Raw genomic sequence first — 18,008 nt, 5'->3', positions numbered from 1 at the left:
ACTGGTGGAGCAGGGAAGACATGGAGCTGGTGGAATAGGAGAGATATGGAGCTGGTGGAGCAGAACAGAGATGGAGCAGGGAATATATAGGACTAATGGAGACATAGGAGGAGATAGAGTTAGTAAATCTAAAACAGTATAGAGAAAAGATTTAGACCATGGAATAGAAACATTTTTTAAGTAAAAAAAGGAAGAGAAATAATGAAGATGAGGAGAGCAGTGATTGGATAATTCCATATCGATATCAGCAATTACCTGGACAATGGCTTTCGATCCTACAACTTCCAAAACTTGACCACTGCGCACAGTCCCATCAGGAAGGGTGAAGTTCACAATCTCTGCATACTGGGCAAACTGTCAAAAAAGCAAAAGACAATAACTACAACAAAATTTTGATCTGTGGTCATTCACATTGTGCATCTCCAAAGCTCGCTTTACAGAGAAACAAGCAAACACGTTCCCGTCTGTAGAAGACAGTGGGTGCATCTAAGGCTGGCAGTGTGTCTGTTCTGGGGCAAAATGTGCCAAAAACACCAGGCTCCTTAAGTATGAGACATATCTATAAGAATAGGAAATGTAACCATGGTCAACACTTGGCTCCTTAGACCTGAACACTTTGAGAATTAAAATTGGTAATTAAAACATATTTCTGACAAACTACAGGAAGTTCTAATTTTATTGTTCATATTTTAGCCATTTTTTTGTACATTTCGATTAATACATTTGATACATGATACAAATTTACATGCAAATCTTATAAAAAAAAGTCAGTAAAAGTCCAGAATCATAAATATGTCTAAAATAAATACTGAGAAAACATTTTAGACAAACGAAACCTGAGCACTTTTCACGCCATTGCAATAATATTTAAAAACTTTATTACAGAAGCATTACTCTAGTACATAGGAACAGTATTATAGTAGTTATATTCTTGTACATAAGGGCAGTATTATAGTAGTTATATTCTTGTACATAGGAGCAGTATTATAGTAGTTATATTCTTGTACATAGGGGACAGTATTATAGTAGTTATATTCTTGTACATAGGAGCAGTATTATAGTAGTTATATTCTTGTACATAGGAGCAGTATTATAGTAGTTATATTCTTGTACATAGGGGACAGTATTATAGTAGTTATATTCTTGTACATAGGAGCAGTATTATAGTAGTTATATTCTTGTACATAGGGGGCAGTATTATAGTAGCTATATTCTTGTCCATAGGAGCAGTATTATAGTAGTTATATTCTTGTACATAGGGGCAGTATTATAGTAGTTATATTCTTGTACATAGGAGCAGTATTATAGTAGTTATATTCTTGTACATAGGAGCAGTATTATAGTAGTTATAATCTTGTACATAGGAGCAGTATTATAGTAGTTATATTCTTGTACATAGGGGGCAGTATTATAGTAGTTATATTCTTGTACATAGGGGCAGTATTATAGTAGTTATATTCTTGTACATAGGAGCAGTATTATAGTAGTTACATTCCTGTACATAGGAGCAGTATTATAGTAGTTATATTCTTGTACATAGGGGCAGTATTATAGTAGTTATATTCTTGTACATAGGGGCAGTATTATAGTAGTTATATTCTTGTACATAGGAGCAGTATTATAGTAGTTATATTCTTGTACATAGGAGGCAGTATTATAGTAGTTATATTCTTGTACATAGGGGGCAGTATTATAGTAGTTATATTCTTGTACATAGGAGCAGTATTATAGTAGTTATACTCTAGTACATAGGAGCAGTATTATAGTAGTTATATTCTTGTACATAGGAGGCAGTATTATAGTAGTTATATTCTTGTACATAGGGGGCAGTATTATAGTAGCTATATTCTTGTCCATAGGAGCAGTATTATAGTAGTTATATTCTTGTACATAGGGGCAGTATTATAGTAGTTATATTCTTGTACATAGGAGCAGTATTATAGTAGTTATATTCTTGTACATAGGAGCAGTATTATAGTAGTTATAATCTTGTACATAGGAGCAGTATTATAGTAGTTATATTCTTGTACATAGGGGGCAGTATTATAGTAGTTATATTCTTGTACATAGGGGCAGTATTATAGTAGTTATATTCTTGTACATAGGAGCAGTATTATAGTAGTTACATTCCTGTACATAGGAGCAGTATTATAGTAGTTATATTCTTGTACATAGGGGCAGTATTATAGTAGTTATATTCTTGTACATAGGGGCAGTATTATAGTAGTTATATTCTTGTACATAGGAGCAGTATTATAGTAGTTATATAATATTCTTGTACATAGGAGCAGTATTATAGTAGTTATATTCTTGTACATAGGGGCAGTATTATAGCAGTTATATTCTTGTACATAGGAGCAGTATTATAGTAGTTATATTCCTGTACATAGGGGCAGTATTATAGTAGTTATATTCTTGTACATAGGGGCAGTATTATAGTAGTTATATTCCTGTACATAGGAGCAGTATTATAGTAGTTATATTCTTGTACATAGGGGCAGTATTATAGTAGTTATATTCCTGTACATAGGAGCAGTATTATAGTAGTTATATTCCTGTACATAGGAGCAGTATTATAGTAGTTATATTCTTGTACAGAGGGGCAGTATTATAGTAGATATATTCCTGTACATAGGAGCAGTATTATAGTAGTTATATTCTTGTACATAGGGGCAGTATTATAGTAGTTATATTCTTGTACATAGGGGCAGTATTATAGTAGTTATATTCTTGTACATAGGGGCAGTATTATAGTAGTTATATTCTTGTACATAGGGGCAGTATTATAGTAGTTATATTCTTGTACATAGGAGCAGTATTATAGTAGTTATACTCTAGTACATAGGAGCAGTATTATAGTAGTTATATTCTTGTACATAGGAGCAGTATTATAGTAGTTATATTCCTGTACATAGGGGCAGTATTATAGTAGTTATATTCTTGTACATAGGGGCAGTATTATAGCAGTTATATTCTTGTACATAGGAGCAGTATTATAGTAGTTATATTCCTGTACATAGGGGCAGTATTATAGTAGTTATATTCTTGTACATAGGGGCAGTATTATAGTAGTTATATTCCTGTACATAGGAGCAGTATTATAGTAGTTATATTCTTGCACATAGGGGCAGTATTATAGTAGTTATAATCCTGTACATGTGAGCAGTATTATAGTAGTTATATTCTTGTGCATAGGGGCAGTATTATAGTAGTTATATTCCTGTACATAGGAGCAGTATTATAGTAGTTATATTCTTGTACATAGGGGCAGTATTATAGTAGTTATATTCTTGTACATAGGAGCAGTATTATAGTAGTTATATTCTTGTACATGGGGGCAGTATTATAGTAGTTATATTCTTGTACATAGGAGCAGTATTATAGTAGTTATATTCCTGTACATAGGAGCAGTATTATAGTAGTTATATTCTGGTACATAGGGGCAGTATTATAGTAGTTATATTCTTGTACATACGGGCAGTATTATAGTAGTTATATTCTTGTACATAGGGGCAGTATTATAGTAGTTATATTCTTGTACATAGGGGCAGTATTATAGTAGTTATATTCTTGTACATAGGGGCAGTGTTATAGTAGTTATATTCTTGTACATAGGGGCAGTATTATAGTAGTTATATTCTTGTACATAGGAGCAGTATTATAGTAGTTATACTCTAGTACATAGGAGCAGTATTATAGTAGTTATATTCTTGTACATAGGGGCAGTATTATAGTAGTTATATTCTTGTACATAGGGGCAGTATTATAGTAGTTATATTCTTGTACATAGGGGCAGTATTATAGTAGATATATTCTTGTACATAGGGGCAGTATTATAGTAGTTATATTCTTGTACATAGGAGCAGTATTATAGTAGTTATATTCTTGTACATAGGGAGCAGTATTATAGTAGTTATATTCCTGTACATAGGAGCAGTATTATAGTAGTTATATTCCTGTACATAGGAGCAGTATTATAGTAGTTATATTCTTGTACATAGGGGCAGTATTATGGTAGTTGTATTCTTGTACATAGGAGCAGTATTATAGTAGTTATATTCTTGTACATAGGGGCAGTATTATAGTAGTTATATTCTTGTACATAGGGAGGAGTATTATAGTAGTTATATTCTTGTACATAGGAGCAGTATTATAGTAGCTATATTCTTGTACATAGAAGCAGTATTATAGTAGTTATGTTCTTGTACATAGGAGCAGTATTATAGTAGTTATATTCTTGTACATAGGAGCAGTATTATAGTAGTTATATTCTTGTACATAGGGGCAGTATTATAGTAGTTATATTCTTGTACATAGGGGCAGTATTATAGTAGTTATATTCTTGTATTTAGGAGCAGTATTATAGTAGTTATATTCTTGTACATAGGGGCAGTATTATAGTAGTTATATTCTTGTCCATAGGAGCAGTATTATAGTAGCTATATTCTTGTACATAGAAGCAGTATTATAGTAGTTATATTCTTGTACATAGGAGCAGTATTATAGCAGTTATATTCTTGTACATAGGAGCAGTATTATAGTAGTTATATTCTTGTACATAGGGGCAGTATTATAGTAGTTATATTCTTGTACATAGGGGCAGTATTATAGTAGTTATATTCCTGTACATAGGAGCAGTATTATATTAGTTATATTCTTGTACATAGGGGCAGTATTATAGTAGTTATATTCCTGTACATAGGAGCAGTATTATAGTAGTTATATTCTTGTACATAGGGGCAGTATTATAGTAGTTATATTCTTGTACATAGGAGCAGTATTATAGTAGTTATATTCCTGTACATAGGAGCAGTATTATAGTAGTTATATTCTTGTACATAGGGGCAGTATTATAGTAGTTATATTCTTGTACATAGGGGCAGTATTATAGTAGTTATATTATTGTGAATAGGGGCAGTATTATAGTAGTTATATTCTTGTACATAGGGGCAGTATTATAGTAGTTATATTATTGTGAATAGGGGCAGTATTATAGTAGTTATATTCTTGTACATAGGAGCAGTATTATAGTAGTTATATTCTTGTACATAGGGAGGAGTATTATAGTAGTTATATTCTTGTACATAGGGGCAGTATTATAGTAGTTATATTCTTGTACATAGGGGCAGTATTATAGTAGTTATAGTCTTGTACATAGGGGCAGTATTATAGTAGTTATATTCTTGTATTTAGGAGCAGTATTATAGTAGCTATATTCTTGTACATAGGGGCAGTATTATAGTAGTTATATTCTTGTCCATAGGAGCAGTATTATAGTAGCTATATTCTTGTACATAGAAGCAGTATTATAGTAGTTATATTCTTGTACATAGGGACAGTATTGTCTACTATATAACTGTCTAAGGGTCACTGCCATCTGTCCTTCTTTCTGTCTTTCTTTCTGTCACGGATATTCATTGGTTGCGGCCTCTGTCTGTCATGGAATCCAAGTCGCTGATTGGTCGTGGCAAAACAGCCACGACCAATCAGCGACGGGCACAGTCCGGCGGAAAAATGGCCGCTCTTTCCTCCCCGCAGTCAGTGCCCGCTCCATAAACCTCTCCAGTCTGCCCTCACACAGGGTTAATCGTAGCGGTAACGGACCGCGTTATGCCGCGGTGTAATGCACTCCGTTACCGCTGCTATTAACCCTGTGTGACCTACTTTTTACTATTCATGCTGCCTATGCAGCATGAATAGTAAAACGATCTAATGTTAAAAATAATTTAAAAAATAACAAATCGTTATATACTCACCGTCCGTCTGCCCTCGGATCGACAACAGGCCTTTCCCGCTCGCGACGCTCCGGTAACCGGTCCATGCTGCGATCTCGTGAGATGATGACGTAGCGGTCTCGCGAGACCGCTACATCATCTCGCGAGACCGCAATGCACTCTTGAGGCCGGAGCGCATGAGCAGCGTCGGTAACCGCTTCGCTTGGATCTGGGGCTCCGGAAGGTGAGTATATAACTATTTTTTTTTTTATTTCTTTTTTTTTAACAGGGATATGATGCCCACATTGCTATATACTGAGTGGGCTGTGCAATATACTACATGGGCTGCGCAATATACAATATGGGCTGCACAATATACTACGTGGGCTGCTCAATATACAACGTGGGCTGCGCAATATACAACATGGGCTGTGCAATATACTGCGTGGGCTGCGCAATGTACTGCGTTGGCTGCGCAATGTACTGCGTTGGCTGCGCAATGTACTGCGTTGGCTGCGCAATGTACTGCGTTGGCTGCGCAATGTACTGCGTGGGCTGCACAATGTACTGCGTGGGCTGCGCAATGTACTGCGTGGCTGTGCAATATACTACGTGGGCTGTGCTATATACTACGTGGCTGGGCAATATACTACGTCACTGGGCAATATACTACGTGGGCTGTGCTATATACTATGTGGCTGGGCAATATACTATGTGATTATACAACGTGGGCTGCGCAATATACTACGTGGGCTGCGCAATATACGTGGGCTGCGCAATATACTACATGGGCTGCGCAATATACAATGTGGGCTGCGCAATATACAACATGGGCTGCGCAATATACAACATGGGCTGCGCAATGTACAACGTGGGCTGCGCAATGTACTGCGTGGGCTGCGCAATGTACAGCGTGGGCTGCGCAATGTACTGCGTGGACTGCACAATGTACTGCGTGGCTGTGCTATACACTACGCATACATATTCTACAATACCCAATGCGTTAGAATCGGGCCACCATCTAGTAGTACATATATTCTTGTACATAGGAGCAGTATTATAGTAGTTATATTCTTGTACATAGGGGCAGTATTATAGTAGTTATATTCTTGTACATAGGGAGGAGTATTATAGTAGTTATATTCTTGTACATAGGGGCAGTATTATAGTAGTTATATTCTTGTACATAGAAGCAGTATTATAGTAGTTATATTCTTGTACATAGGAGCAGTATTATAGTAGTTATATTCTTGTACATAGCGGCAGTATTATAGTAGTTATATTCTTGTACATAGGGGCAGTATTATAGTAGTTATATTCTTGTACATAGGAGCAGTATTATAGTAGTTATATTCTTGTACATAGGGAGCAGTATTATAGTAGTTATATTCCTGTACATAGGAGCAGTATTATAGTAGTTATATTCCTGTACATAGGAGCAGTATTATAGTAGTTATATTCTTGTACATAGGAGCAGTATTATAGTAGTTATATTCTTGTACATAGGGGCAGTATTATAGTAGTTATATTCTTGTACATAGGGGCAGTATTATAGTAGTTATATTCCTGTACATAGGAGCAGTATTATAGTAGTTATATTCTTGTACATAGGGGCAGTATTATAGTAGTTATATTCTTGTACATAGGAGCAGTATTATAGTAGTTATATTCCTGTACATAGAAGCAGTATTATAGTAGTTATATTCTTGTACATAGGGGCAGTATTATAGTAGTTATATTCTTGTGCATAGGGGCAGTATTATAGTAGTTATATTATTGTGAATAGGGGCAGTATTATAGTAGTTATATTCTTGTACATAGGGGCAGTATTACAGTAGTTATATTATTGTGAATAGGGGCAGTATTATAGTAGTTATATTCTTGTACATAGGAGCAGTATTATAGTAGTTATATTCTTGTACATAGGGGCAGTATTATAGTAGTTATATTCTTGTACATAGGGAGGAGTATTATAGTAGTTATATTCTTGTACATAGGGGCAGTATTATAGTAGTTATATTCTTGTCCATAGGAGCAGTATTATAGTAGTTATATTCTTGTACATAGGAGCAGTATTATAGTAGTTATATTCTTGTACATAGGAGCAGTATTATAGTAGTTATATTCTTGTACATAGGGGCAGTATTATAGTAGTTATATTCTTGTATATAGGGGCAGTATTATAGTAGTTATATTCTTGTATTTAGGAGCAGTATTATAGTAGCTATATTCTTGTCCATAGGGGCAGTATTATAGTAGTTATATTCTTGTCCATAGGAGCAGTATTATAGTAGCTATATTCTTGTACATAGAAGCAGTATTATAGTAGTTATATTCTTGTCCATAGGAGCAGTATTATAGTAGCTATATTCTTGTACATAGAAGCAGTATTATAGTAGTTATATTCTTGTACATAGTAGCAGTATTATAGCAGTTATATTCTTGTACATAGGAGCAGTATTATAGTAGTTATATTCTTGTACATAGGAGCAGTATTATAGTAGTTATATTCTTGTACATAGGGGCAGTATTATAGTAGTTATATTCTTGTACATAGGGGCAGTATTATAGTAGTTATATTCTTGTATTTAGGAGCAGTATTATAGTAGCTATATTCTTGTCCATAGGGGCAGTATTATAGTAGTTATATTCTTGTCCATAGGAGCAGTATTATAGTAGCTATATTCTTGTACATAGAAGCAGTATTATAGTAGTTATATTCTTGTACATAGTAGCAGTATTATAGCAGTTATATTCTTGTACATAGGAGCAGTATTATAGTAGTTATATTCTTGTACATAGGGGCAGTATAATAGTAGTTATATTCTTGTACATAGGGGCAGTATTATAGTAGTTATATTCTTGTACATAGGAGCAGTATTATAGTAGTTATATTCTTGTACATAGGGGCAGTATTATAGTAGTTATATTCTTGTACATAGGGGCAGAATTATAGTAGTTATATTATTGTGAATAGGGGCAGTATTATAGTAGTTATATTCTTGTACAAAGGGGCAGTATTATAGTAGTTATATTATTGTGAATAGGGGCAGTATTACAGTAGTTATATTCTTGTACATAGGAGCAGTATTATAGTAGTTATATTCTTGTACATAGGGGCAGTATTATAGTAGTTATATTCTTGTACATAGGGAGGAGTATTATAGTAGTTATATTCTTGTACATAGGGGCAGTATTATAGTAGTTATATTCTTGTCCATAGGAGCAGTATTATAGTAGCTATATTCTTGTACATAGAAGCAGTATTATAGTAGTTATGTTCTTGTACATAGGAGCAGTATTATAGTAGTTATATTCTTGTACATAGGAGCAGTATTATAGTAGTTATATTCTTGTACATAGGGGCAGTATTATAGTAGTTATATTCTTGTACATAGGGGCAGTATTATAGTAGTTATATTCTTGTATTTAGGAGCAGTATTATAGTAGCTATATTCTTGTACATAGGGGCAGTATTATAGTAGTTATATTCTTGTCCATAGGAGCAGTATTATAGTAGCTATATTCTTGTACATAGAAGCAGTATTATAGTAGTTATATTCTTGTACATAGGAGCAGTATTATAGCAGTTATATTCTTGTACATAGGAGCAGTATTATAGTAGTTATATTCTTGTACATAGGGGCAGTATTATAGTAGTTATATTCTTGTACATAGGGGCAGTATTATAGTAGTTATATTCCTGTACATAGGAGCAGTATTATATTAGTTATATTCTTGTACATAGGGGCAGTATTATAGTAGTTATATTCCTGTACATAGGAGCAGTATTATAGTAGTTATATTCTTGTACATAGGGGCAGTATTATAGTAGTTATATTCTTGTACATAGGAGCAGTATTATAGTAGTTATATTCTTGTACATAGGGGCAGTATTATAGTAGTTATATTCTTGTACATAGGAGCAGTATTATAGTAGTTATATTCCTGTACATAGGAGCAGTATTATAGTAGTTATATTCTTGTACATAGGGGCAGTATTATAGTAGTTATATTCTTGTACATAGGGGCAGTATTATAGTAGTTATATTATTGTGAATAGGGGCAGTATTATAGTAGTTATATTCTTGTACATAGGGGCAGTATTATAGTAGTTATATTATTGTGAATAGGGGCAGTATTATAGTAGTTATATTCTTGTACATAGGAGCAGTATTATAGTAGTTATATTCTTGTACATAGGGAGGAGTATTATAGTAGTTATATTCTTGTACATAGGGGCAGTATTATAGTAGTTATATTCTTGTACATAGGGGCAGTATTATAGTAGTTATAGTCTTGTACATAGGGGCAGTATTATAGTAGTTATATTCTTGTATTTAGGAGCAGTATTATAGTAGCTATATTCTTGTACATAGGGGCAGTATTATAGTAGTTATATTCCTGTACATAGGAGCAGTATTATAGTAGTTATATTCTTGTACATAGGGGCAGTATTATAGTAGTTATATTCTTGTACATAGGAGCAGTATTATAGTAGTTATATTCTTGTACATGGGGGCAGTATTATAGTAGTTATATTCTTGTACAGAGGGGCAGTATTATAGTAGATATATTCCTGTACATAGGAGCAGTATTATAGTAGTTATATTCTTGTACATAGGGGCAGTATTATAGTAGTTATATTCTTGTACATAGGGGCAGTATTATAGTAGTTATATTCTTGTACATAGGGGCAGTATTATAGTAGTTATATTCTTGTACATAGGGGCAGTATTATAGTAGTTATATTCTTGTACATAGGAGCAGTATTATAGTAGTTATACTCTAGTACATAGGAGCAGTATTATAGTAGTTATATTCTTGTACATAGGGGCAGTATTATAGTAGTTATATTCTTGTACATAGGAGCAGTATTATAGTAGTTATATTCCTGTACATAGGGGCAGTATTATAGTAGTTATATTCTTGTACATAGGGGCAGTATTATAGCAGTTATATTCTTGTACATAGGAGCAGTATTATAGTAGTTATATTCCTGTACATAGGGGCAGTATTATAGTAGTTATATTCTTGTACATAGGGGCAGTATTATAGTAGTTATATTCCTGTACATAGGAGCAGTATTATAGTAGTTATATTCTTGCACATAGGGGCAGTATTATAGTAGTTATAATCCTGTACATGTGAGCAGTATTATAGTAGTTATATTCTTGTGCATAGGGGCAGTATTATAGTAGTTATATTCCTGTACATAGGAGCAGTATTATAGTAGTTATATTCTTGTACATAGGGGCAGTATTATAGTAGTTATATTCTTGTACATAGGAGCAGTATTATAGTAGTTATATTCTTGTACATGGGGGCAGTATTATAGTAGTTATATTCTTGTACATAGGAGCAGTATTATAGTAGTTATATTCCTGTACATAGGAGCAGTATTATAGTAGTTATATTCTGGTACATAGGGGCAGTATTATAGTAGTTATATTCTTGTACATACGGGCAGTATTATAGTAGTTATATTCTTGTACATAGGGGCAGTATTATAGTAGTTATATTCTTGTACATAGGGGCAGTATTATAGTAGTTATATTCTTGTACATAGGGGCAGTGTTATAGTAGTTATATTCTTGTACATAGGGGCAGTATTATAGTAGTTATATTCTTGTACATAGGAGCAGTATTATAGTAGTTATACTCTAGTACATAGGAGCAGTATTATAGTAGTTATATTCTTGTACATAGGGGCAGTATTATAGTAGTTATATTCTTGTACATAGGGGCAGTATTATAGTAGTTATATTCTTGTACATAGGGGCAGTATTATAGTAGATATATTCTTGTACATAGGGGCAGTATTATAGTAGTTATATTCTTGTACATAGGAGCAGTATTATAGTAGTTATATTCTTGTACATAGGGAGCAGTATTATAGTATTTATATTCCTGTACATAGGAGCAGTATTATAGTAGTTATATTCTTGTACATAGGAGCAGTATTATAGTAGTTATATTCTTGTACATAGGAGCAGTATTATTGTAGTTATATTCCTGTACATAGGAGCAGTATTATAGTAGTTATATTCTTGTACATAGGGGCAGTATTATGGTAGTTGTATTCTTGTACATAGGAGCAGTATTTTAGTAGTTATATTCTTGTACATAGGGGCAGTATTATTGTAGTTATATTCTTGTACATAGGAGCAGTATTATAGTAGTTATATTCTTGTACATAGGGGCAGTATTATAGTAGTTATATTCTTGTACATAGGGAGGAGTATTATAGTAGTTATATTCTTGTACATAGGGGCAGTATTATGGTAGTTGTATTCTTGTACATAGGAGCAGTATTTTAGTAGTTATATTCTTGTACATAGGGGCAGTATTATTGTAGTTATATTCTTGTACATAGGAGCAGTATTATAGCAGTTATATTCTTGTACATAGGGGCAGTATTATAGTAGTTATATTCTTGTACATAGGGAGGAGTATTATAGTAGTTATATTCTTGTACATAGGAGCAGTATTATAGTAGCTATATTCTTGTACATAGAAGTAGTATTATAGTAGTTATGTTCTTGTACATAGGAGCAGTATTATAGTAGTTATATTCTTGTACATAGGAGCAGTATTATAGTAGTTATATTCTTGTACATAGGGGCAGTATTATAGTAGTTATATTCTTGTACATAGGGGCAGTATTATAGTAGTTATATTCTTGTATTTAGGAGCAGTATTATAGTAGTTATATTCTTGTACATAGGGGCAGTATTATAGTAGTTATATTCTTGTCCATAGGAGCAGTATTATAGTAGCTATATTCTTGTACATAGAAGCAGTATTATAGTAGTTATATTCTTGTACATAGGAGCAGTATTATAGCAGTTATATTCTTGTACATAGGAGCAGTATTATAGTAGTTATATTCTTGTACATAGGGGCAGTATTATAGTAGTTATATTCTTGTACATAGGGGCAGTATTATAGTAGTTATATTCCTGTACATAGGAGCAGTATTATATTAGTTATATTCTTGTACATAGGGGCAGTATTATAGTAGTTATATTCCTGTACATAGGAGCAGTATTATAGTAGTTATATTCTTGTACATAGGGGCAGTATTATAGTAGTTATATTCTTGTACATAGGAGCAGTATTATAGTAGTTATATTCCTGTACATAGGAGCAGTATTATAGTAGTTATATTCTTGTACATAGGGGCAGTATTATAGTAGTTATATTCTTGTACATAGGGGCAGTATTATAGTAGTTATATTATTGTGAATAGGGGCAGTATTATAGTAGTTATATTCTTGTACATAGGGGCAGTATTATAGTAGTTATATTATTGTGAATAGGGGCAGTATTATAGTAGTTATATTCTTGTACATAGGAGCAGTATTATAGTAGTTATATTCTTGTACATAGGGAGGAGTATTATAGTAGTTATATTCTTGTACATAGGGGCAGTATTATAGTAGTTATATTCTTGTACATAGGGGCAGTATTATAGTAGTTATAGTCTTGTACATAGGGGCAGTATTATAGTAGTTATATTCTTGTATTTAGGAGCAGTATTATAGTAGCTATATTCTTGTACATAGGGGCAGTATTATAGTAGTTATATTCTTGTCCATAGGAGCAGTATTATAGTAGCTATATTCTTGTACATAGAAGCAGTATTATAGTAGTTATATTCTTGTACATAGGGACAGTATTGTCTACTATATAACTGTCTAAGGGTCACTGCCATCTGTCCTTCTTTCTGTCTTTCTTTCTGTCACGGATATTCATTGGTTGCGGCCTCTGTCTGTCATGGAATCCAAGTCGCTGATTGGTCGTGGCAAAACAGCCACGACCAATCAGCGACGGGCACAGTCCGGCGGAAAAATGGCCGCTCTTTCCTCCCCGCAGTCAGTGCCCGCTCCATAAACCTCTCCAGTCTGCCCTCACACAGGGTTAATCGTAGCGGTAACGGACCGCGTTATGCCGCGGTGTAATGCACTCCGTTACCGCTGCTATTAACCCTGTGTGACCTACTTTTTACTATTCATGCTGCCTATGCAGCATGAATAGTAAAACGATCTAATGTTAAAAATAATTTAAAAAATAACAAATCGTTATATACTCACCGTCCGTCTGCCCTCGGATCGACAACAGGCCTTTCCCGCTCGCGACGCTCCGGTAACCGGTCCATGCTGCGATCTCGTGAGATGATGACGTAGCGGTCTCGCGAGACCGCTACATCATCTCGCGAGACCGCAATGCACTCTTGAGGCCGGAGCGCACGAGCAGCGTCGGTAACCGCTTCGCTTGGATCTGGGGCTCCGGAAGGTGAGTATATAACTATTTTTTTTTTTATTTCTTTTTTTTTAACAGGGATATGATGCCCACATTGCTATATACTGAGTGGGCTGTGCAATATACTACATGGGCTGCGCAATATACAATATGGGCTGCGCAATATACTACGTGGGCTGCTCAATATACAACGTGGGCTGCGCAATATACAACATGGGCTGTGCAATATACTGCGTGGGCTGCGCAATGTACTGCGTTGGCTGCGCAATGTACTGCGTTGGCTGCGCAATGTACTGCGTTGGCTGCGCAATGTACTGCGTGGGCTGCACAATGTACTGCGTGGGCTGCGCAATGTACTGCGTGGCTGTGCAATATACTACGTGGGCTGTGCTATATACTACGTGGCTGGGCAATATACTACGTCACTGGGCAATATACGACGTGGGCTGTGCTATATACTATGTGGCTGGGCAATATACTATGTGATTATACAACGTGGGCTGCGCAATATACTACGTGGGCTGCGCAATATACGTGGGCTGCGCAATATACTACATGGGCTGCGCAATATACAATGTGGGCTGCGCAATATACAACATGGGCTGCGCAATATACAACATGGGCTGCGCAATGTACAACGTGGGCTGCGCAATGTACTGCGTGGGCTGCGCAATGTACAGCGTGGGCTGCGCAATGTACTGCGTGGACTGCACAATGTACTGCGTGGCTGTGCTATACACTACGCATACATATTCTACAATACCCAATGCGTTAGAATCGGGCCACCATCTAGTAGTACATATATTCTTGTACATAGGAGCAGTATTATAGTAGTTATATTCTTGTACATAGGGGCAGTATTATAGTAGTTATATTCTTGTACATAGGGAGGAGTATTATAGTAGTTATATTCTTGTACATAGGGGCAGTATTATAGTAGTTATATTCTTGTACATAGAAGCAGTATTATAGTAGTTATATTCTTGTACATAGGAGCAGTATTATAGTAGTTATATTCTTGTACATAGCGGCAGTATTATAGTAGTTATATTCTTGTACATAGGGGCAGTATTATAGTAGTTATATTCTTGTACATAGGAGCAGTATTATAGTAGTTATATTCTTGTACATAGGGAGCAGTATTATAGTAGTTATATTCCTGTACATAGGAGCAGTATTATAGTAGTTATATTCTTGTACATAGGAGCAGTATTATAGTAGTTATATTCTTGTACATAGGGGCAGTATTATAGTAGTTATATTCTTGTACATAGGGGCAGTATTATAGTAGTTATATTCCTGTACATAGGAGCAGTATTATAGTAGTTATATTCTTGTACATAGGGGCAGTATTATAGTAGTTATATTCTTGTACATAGGAGCAGTATTATAGTAGTTATATTCCTGTACATAGAAGCAGTATTATAGTAGTTATATTCTTGTACATAGGGGCAGTATTATAGTAGTTATATTCTTGTGCATAGGGGCAGTATTATAGTAGTTATATTATTGTGAATAGGGGCAGTATTATAGTAGTTATATTCTCGTACATAGGGGCAGTATTACAGTAGTTATATTATTGTGAATAGGGGCAGTATTATAGTAGTTATATTCTTGTACATAGGAGCAGTATTATAGTAGTTATATTCTTGTACATAGGGGCAGTATTATAGTAGTTATATTCTTGTACATAGGGAGGAGTATTATAGTAGTTATATTCTTGTACATAGGGGCAGTATTATAGTAGTTATATTCTTGTCCATAGGAGCAGTATTATAGTAGTTATATTCTTGTACATAGGAGCAGTATTATAGTAGTTATATTCTTGTACATAGGAGCAGTATTATAGTAGTTATATTCTTGTACATAGGGGCAGTATTATAGTAGTTATATTCTTGTACATAGGGGCAGTATTATAGTAGTTATATTCTTGTATTTAGGAGCAGTATTATAGTAGCTATATTCTTGTCCATAGGGGCAGTATTATAGTAGTTATATTCTTGTCCATAGGAGCAGTATTATAGTAGCTATATTCTTGTACATAGAAGCAGTATTATAGTAGTTATATTCTTGTACATAGTAGCAGTATTATAGCAGTTATATTCTTGTACATAGGAGCAGTATTATAGTAGTTATATTCTTGTACATAGGGGCAGTATAATAGTAGTTACATTCTTGTACATAGGGGCAGTATTATAGTAGTTATATTCTTGTACATAGGAGCAGTATTATAGTAGTTATATTCTTGTACATAGGGGCAGTATTATAGTAGTTATATTCTTGTACATAGGGGCAGAATTATAGTAGTTATATTATTGTGAATAGGGGCAGTATTATAGTAGTTATATTCTTGTACAAAGGGGCAGTATTATAGTAGTTATATTATTGTGAATAGGGGCAGTATTACAGTAGTTATATTCTTGTACATAGGAGCAGTATTATAGTAGTTATATTCTTGTACATAGGGGCAGTATTATAGTAGTTATATTCTTGTACATAGGGAGGAGTATTATAGTAGTTATATTCTTGTACATAGGGGCAGTATTATAGTAGTTATATTCTTGTCCATAGGAGCAGTATTATAGTAGCTATATTCTTGTACATAGAAGCAGTATTATAGTAGTTATGTTCTTGTACATAGGAGCAGTATTATAGTAGTTATATTCTTGTACATAGGAGCAGTATTATAGTAGTTATATTCTTGTACATAGGGGCAGTATTATAGTAGTTATATTCTTGTACATAGGGGCAGTATTATAGTAGTTATATTCTTGTATTTAGGAGCAGTATTATAGTAGCTATATTCTTGTACATAGGGGCAGTATTATAGTAGTTATATTCTTGTCCATAGGAGCAGTATTATAGTAGCTATATTCTTGTACATAGAAGCAGTATTATAGTAGTTATATTCTTGTACATAGGAGCAGTATTATAGCAGTTATATTCTTGTACATAGCAGCAGTATTATAGTAGTTATATTCTTGTACATAGGGGCAGTATTATAGTAGTTATATTCTTGTACATAGGGGCAGTATTATAGTAGTTATATTCCTGTACATAGGAGCAGTATTATATTAGTTATATTCTTGTACATAGGGGCAGTATTATAGTAGTTATATTCCTGTACATAGGAGCAGTATTATAGTAGTTATATTCTTGTACATAGGGGCAGTATTATAGTAGTTATATTCTTGTACATAGGAGCAGTATTATAGTAGTTATATTCTTGTACATAGGGGCAGTATTATAGTAGTTATATTCTTGTACATAGGAGCAGTATTATAGTAGTTATATTCCTGTACATAGGAGCAGTATTATAGTAGTTATATTCTTGTACATAGGGGCAGTATTATAGTAGTTATATTCTTGTACATAGGGGCAGTATTATAGTAGTTATATTATTGTGAATAGGGGCAGTATTATAGTAGTTATATTCTTGTACATAGGGGCAGTATTATAGTAGTTATATTATTGTGAATAGGGGCAGTATTATAGTAGTTATATTCTTGTACATAGGAGCAGTATTATAGTAGTTATATTCTTGTACATAGGGAGGAGTATTATAGTAGTTATATTCTTGTACATAGGGGCAGTATTATAGTAGTTATATTCTTGTACATAGGGGCAGTATTATAGTAGTTATAGTCTTGTACATAGGGGCAGTATTATAGTAGTTATATTCTTGTATTTAGGAGCAGTATTATAGTAGCTATATTCTTGTACATAGGGGCAGTATTATAGTAGTTATATTCTTGTACATAGGGGCAGTATTATAGTAGTTATACTCTTGTATATAGGAGACAGTATTATAATAGTTATATTCTTGTACATAGGAGCAGTATTATAGAAGTTATATTCTTGTACATAGGGGCAGTATTATAGTAGTTATATTCTTGTACATAGGGGACAGTATTATAGTAGTTATATTCTTGTACATAGAAGCAGTATTATAGTAGTTATATTCTTGTACATAGGGACAGTATTGTCTACTATATAACTGTCTAAGGGTCACTGCCATCTGTCCTTCTT

The 18,008-nt window shown here is 34.0% G+C and overlaps 1 protein-coding gene across 2 annotated transcripts in view; it reads right to left on the bottom strand.

The window, feature by feature from the left end:
• Nucleotides 1-18,008, bottom strand: part of ATP6V1B1 (ATPase H+ transporting V1 subunit B1) — a 134,977-nt gene that overhangs the window by 25,267 nt on the left and 91,702 nt on the right. For both annotated transcript variants that reach the window (XM_077280356.1, XM_077280357.1), the window contains one exon: nucleotides 256-354. In XM_077280356.1, the coding sequence (XP_077136471.1) occupies nucleotides 256-354 (99 nt within the window). The remainder of the gene's footprint in view (nucleotides 1-255; nucleotides 355-18,008) is intronic.

The sequence above is a fragment of the Ranitomeya variabilis genome, chromosome 1 (genome assembly GCF_051348905.1).
Source record: "Ranitomeya variabilis isolate aRanVar5 chromosome 1, aRanVar5.hap1, whole genome shotgun sequence".
Taxonomy (NCBI): domain Eukaryota; kingdom Metazoa; phylum Chordata; class Amphibia; order Anura; family Dendrobatidae; genus Ranitomeya; species Ranitomeya variabilis.
Note: the sequence above shows the minus strand (reverse complement) of the source record. Positions and strands in the feature narration are given on the sequence as shown.